At 50.0% G+C, this 4,567-nt stretch overlaps 1 protein-coding gene across 1 annotated transcript; it reads left to right on the top strand.

Moving 5' to 3' along the window:
- The first annotated feature begins 2,722 nt into the window (after positions 1 to 2,722).
- On the top strand, positions 2,723 to 4,507 carry KLHL34 (kelch like family member 34). Its single transcript, XM_057383273.1, has one exon. The coding sequence runs from the start codon at positions 2,723 to 2,725 to the stop codon at positions 4,505 to 4,507; it is 1,785 nt and encodes a 594-aa protein (XP_057239256.1).
- The last annotated feature ends 60 nt before the right edge of the window (positions 4,508 to 4,567 follow it).

Below are 4,567 nucleotides of genomic sequence, written 5' to 3'. Positions count from 1 at the left end.
CTAGATAGATATGCTAATTCCTGAAACCTATAAAACTTGTACCCGTGCTGTACACGGGTGTGCATTCTGCCATCAAGTTGTGCACCTGGGATCCCAAATACTGAGGTAAAACCCTTTTTATCCCYTTAACCRTGTCTGTGTCATTATTAAAAACTGGCYKYTCAAGGCAACAGTACCAGCACAGGAGGTCCAGCAGTGTCCTGGAGTTGGTGGCCATGCAGCTGACCAGTCCAGCCCCATGCCCAGGGTCTGTCCTGCTGGAGGGTCCCACTCAGCCACCCAGCCAGTGGCTCATCTCTGCTGTGCTGCATCTGCTGGAGAGGTCACACAGTGAGGAGGGGTTGAGGACCTGAGCTGGGCCACACAGACCTCTCTGCGTTCTGTTTTTGGGTTTCCCCCATTCCTTCCTGGCTGTGCCAACCCTGCACCTCAGAGCAATGGTGGTGGCACAGACTAAGGGCTGGTGGAGGACACGGATTATTGGTGAGGAGGAGGAGATGATGCCAGGAGGTTCCTATGCCAGTTCCTGCTGCAGGAACTCTCCTCAAACTCAGCCCTGTGCTGCAGGCACAGCTCCTGTGCTCCCCAGGAAATTGTGCTTCTCTGCTGTTTCAAACCAGGGGAGGTTATCTGTGCCTTACAGAAGCCTGGTACCCAATGGGTTAAATTGGGGAAAGCAGAATCTCCAGGAATGGGAGCATTTAAAGCCCAGTCCTCAGCACCAGGACTCATCCCTGCCGAGGGGGAACAGAGGGTCCTCCTCTTTGGTCACTACTTCCAGAACAGGAGAAATGTCAAAACTGAAGCTTGGGCTCAACTGCACAGCTTCACTAACACCTGAAATACTTTATAGCAGTCCCAGCTTGGACACAGGCAAAAACACTGGGAAAAAGAAACAAGCTTCCCTTTTCTCCTTCATCCCTACTGCCCGTATAAGTCATGTTGCTAGCAAAGGGTAAGATCTCTTAGCAAGATGCTGATTTATGGTCGATAATGTCATGACAGAAAATGGATTCAAGCAGGAAATTAATTTTCAGAGCTATACAGCAAGGAAAAATGATATTTTTGTAGCCCTTCCCCRCAGACAGAGCAGAGCATGAGTAGGTATCAGTGTGTTTAGTAAGACAGTTTAAACTCCCTGGAACAGTCAGACAGCATGCACGATCTGTGTTAGGATCCAGTCAGCTCCAAACACCCCTCAGTTACAGGTGTGAGCCAGAACTTCATGACATCACACAAATAAATATAAACAAACACAGTAAAAAGGCTTTACCTTGCGCTTAAGCAAAAGGTGAAATTTTCCAGTCCTGTGGGATCCTTCTCTGRCCTCAGGTCTGCTGGCTCACGGTGCAGCAAAATGATCTGGCATTTATCAACCTTCTCAAGGTCTGCAGGTCCTGAGGGTGTTTGATTTGGAAAGAAAGGTGTCAGGAGGAGATTCCTGAACACCTCCACCCAGAGTTATGTAGGAAAAAAAAAGAAGAAATAAAAGCAAGCTTTAAGAGGTCAGAATGTGTAGCCTGTCCGGAGCTGCTATTCCTAGTAGAAATTAGACCCTGAAGTGCCCAGGTGAAAATCAGGGATAATCCCTGTGTAAGTGCTTCTAATTGGGACAAACTGAAAGTGAGAAAGTTGAGCAAGACAGCTCTGGCCCATCCCTGGGGGCTCTGGGTTTGTTCTCAGCTGGTAATTGAGAGCACAATTATGCAAAGCGTCCTCTATAAACAGAATTTGGTTTATTATGGCCGAACTGGGGGAATCTATTTCTGTCACCACTCGGGGAACGCGTTACCCTTGTGATTTCCAGCCAGGTCATTGCGAGTCAGCTGCTTTGGCTGTGGCTGTCAGTGGAAKCTCCCCTGTCTGCCCAGCCCCTGGCCCCATTTCTCACCCCCCCTTGGCTCCCAGGAGAGGGGGACGAGGGGATGAGCCTGTGGCTATTCTGGTAGCGGTGAGCTATGGAGGTGTCACGTGAAGCAAAGAGCCAGAAATGCATGTCAAATCGAACCAGTGAGTAATCACGGTATTTTGGTTGTCTTAGTGTGCCTGCCGGGGAAAGATTTATGGGCTCAGAAAATCTTCCTGTAATAATCCCTGGGCGCTGATTTGATCTTGGGCTGAGGCTTCCCAAAACCGWGYGGAAAGAGGACGGAGCTGGAGCYGCTGTCCCAGGGCTGGTGACGCCCAAACTGATCGGAGTTGGAAACACAAACAAGAGGAGAAAAGCCAAAAAAACAGTGCTGTGTGTGCCCAGAGCCACACGCTGGCAGCCAGAGAGGATCCATTTGATTTTGATCTGCCTGTGGAGCGAGGAGGGTCGGGGGTGACGGTGGAGCGGACACCACGGGCCGTTTATTGGGATTGTCATCTGGCTCCCTCATCTGTCACCTGATGGCCAGCCAAGCCAGTGCTCAGCACAGCCATGGACTCCTCATCCTTGTGCAACGTGTGGAGGCAAGAAAAGTAAGCATCCTGCAGCTGATATGACATTCAGCTGTTTTTTTCTATAAAGGGATGAATTGAATTCACTAGAAACCTACTAACTGTCCCTCTATGCCAGGCAAGAGACTGACTTGTTCTCTTTATTGGTTGATAATATTGACTTATTGTTTTCTCTAACAGCTGGGCATTCCAGCCATGGCTGTCGAGTGAGGCAGCTGTTTCAATATCTAATTGCATTTTAGCTCTAACAGCTCAAGGGGAAAGCATTGCATTGTCTACCATGAGCTACTTCCTGTCCTACTGCAAAGCACACTGCACTGCTGTGCTTGCCCAGTACCAGAGCCTGAGGTCAGAAGGCTTTCTCTGCGATATTCTGCTGAAAGTGAAAGAAAACGAGTTTCCTGCACACAAGTCCTTGTTGGCATGCTCCAGCGACTACTTCCGAGCCATGTTCAAAAGTTACACCCAAGAGTCTAAAGCCAGTGTCATTCACCTGCAAGTTGTCTCACCCACTGGGCTCCAGCACATCCTGGATTTTATTTACACATCCTTGCTGCCCCTTTCTTTTGAAAGCCTGGAGGATACCTTGGAAGCTGCAAGCTACTTGCAAGTGACTGATGCTATCGGYTTGTGCAATCAGTACTTGGTTAACAATCTTGCCTTGGAAAACTGCTGCTTCTCTGCCAACGTGGCCAGGAAGTTCTACCTGCCAGATGCCCTAGCAGCCACAGAAAAATACATCATCAAAAATGTCTGGAAGCTGCTGGACTCGGATTTGTCAGGACTTCTCGAGCTGAACTTCAGGTCTTTGCTAGCAGTGATTCAGTCACCAGATCTCCCCATGGTGGAAGAATGCCGCCTGTTGGATCTCGTACTGCTGTGGTTGAAGCAGGATAAATCCAGGCTGGATCAYGCCAGCAGCCTTTTAGAGCACATAAGATATGGTCTCATCCCAGTGGAAAAGCTGAGAAAAACCTACACGCAGTCAGAAGTGTCCCTCTCAGCAGGTATCAAGTGCTTGATCATAAAAGCGMTAAATTATCACACATCTGTATTCAAGCAGCCTGTCCTGCAGGATAAATCCACCACACTGAGGAACCAGAAAACTCGGGTCATTCTGCTGGGGGGAGGGACGGCAGGTGAGGGGCTCATCAATGATGTGGTGGCTTTTGATGTTTACAATCACAAATGGAGAACRCTCACGCAGCTGCGGGACAGGGTGCAGAACCACAGTGTGTGCGTGGTGGGGAACTTCCTCTATGTCCTGGGTGGGGAAATACAAAGCGGTGCCCTGGGCGATGCCAAAATGGAAAAATTATCGGTTACAAACCAGGTGCATCGATATGATCCAAGATTTAACACGTGGACACAAATCACGGGCATGCTGGAAAAGAGATGYCAGTTCTCCTGCTGTGTCCTGGGCAAGGACATCTTTGCCATTGGTGGAAGGGGGGAGGATGGGTCGCTGCATTCCTCTGTGGAAGTCTATGACATCAGCAGGGACAGATGGACGAAGGCCAGGGAATTGCCATGCAGGATCCATGGCCATGCCAGTGCTGTTTGCAAGAACACCATATACATCTCTGGGGGAAAGTACTCGGCCCCAGCCAGCACCAGCAATGACGTTTATTCCCTGAGCTCACTTGAGGGCCAGTGGGTGAAACGAGCCCCAATGAGCATTGCTCGGTTTGGGCATCAGATGGCAACCATCAGGGAATCCATATTCACCTTTTTGGGATTATATGAACCTTTCTCTGAAATTGAAAGGTACGACCCGGATAAAAACCAATGGATCCGATTAAGACCGCTGGTGTACGATCGATTCTCCTACGGCCTGGCAGTGGTGGAGGAAACAGCTCTTCTGATTGGGGGAAAGAAATGGCAAAACTCCCTGGAGGTCTCCACACAAGATGTGGTTGGGTATGACATCGACAACGATGGCTGGGAGGAGATCTGCAGGGCCCCTCTGCCCTGGTGGGGGTTGCAGTGCGCCGTGCTCCAGCTCGCCGAGGTGCCCGAAGAGCAGGACTGGGACAGCCAGAACAAGAAACTGCCCAACTGCTGAGCTCCCAGGCTGAGGAACATCCATCCTTGAGGAATATCCATCCCTGAGGAACATCCATCC

This window comes from Malurus melanocephalus, unplaced genomic scaffold, assembly GCF_030028575.1.
Source record: "Malurus melanocephalus ecotype Western Australia unplaced genomic scaffold, MMel_1.1 scaffold_618, whole genome shotgun sequence".
Lineage (NCBI taxonomy): Eukaryota > Metazoa > Chordata > Aves > Passeriformes > Maluridae > Malurus > Malurus melanocephalus.
Note: the sequence above shows the minus strand (reverse complement) of the source record. Positions and strands in the feature narration are given on the sequence as shown.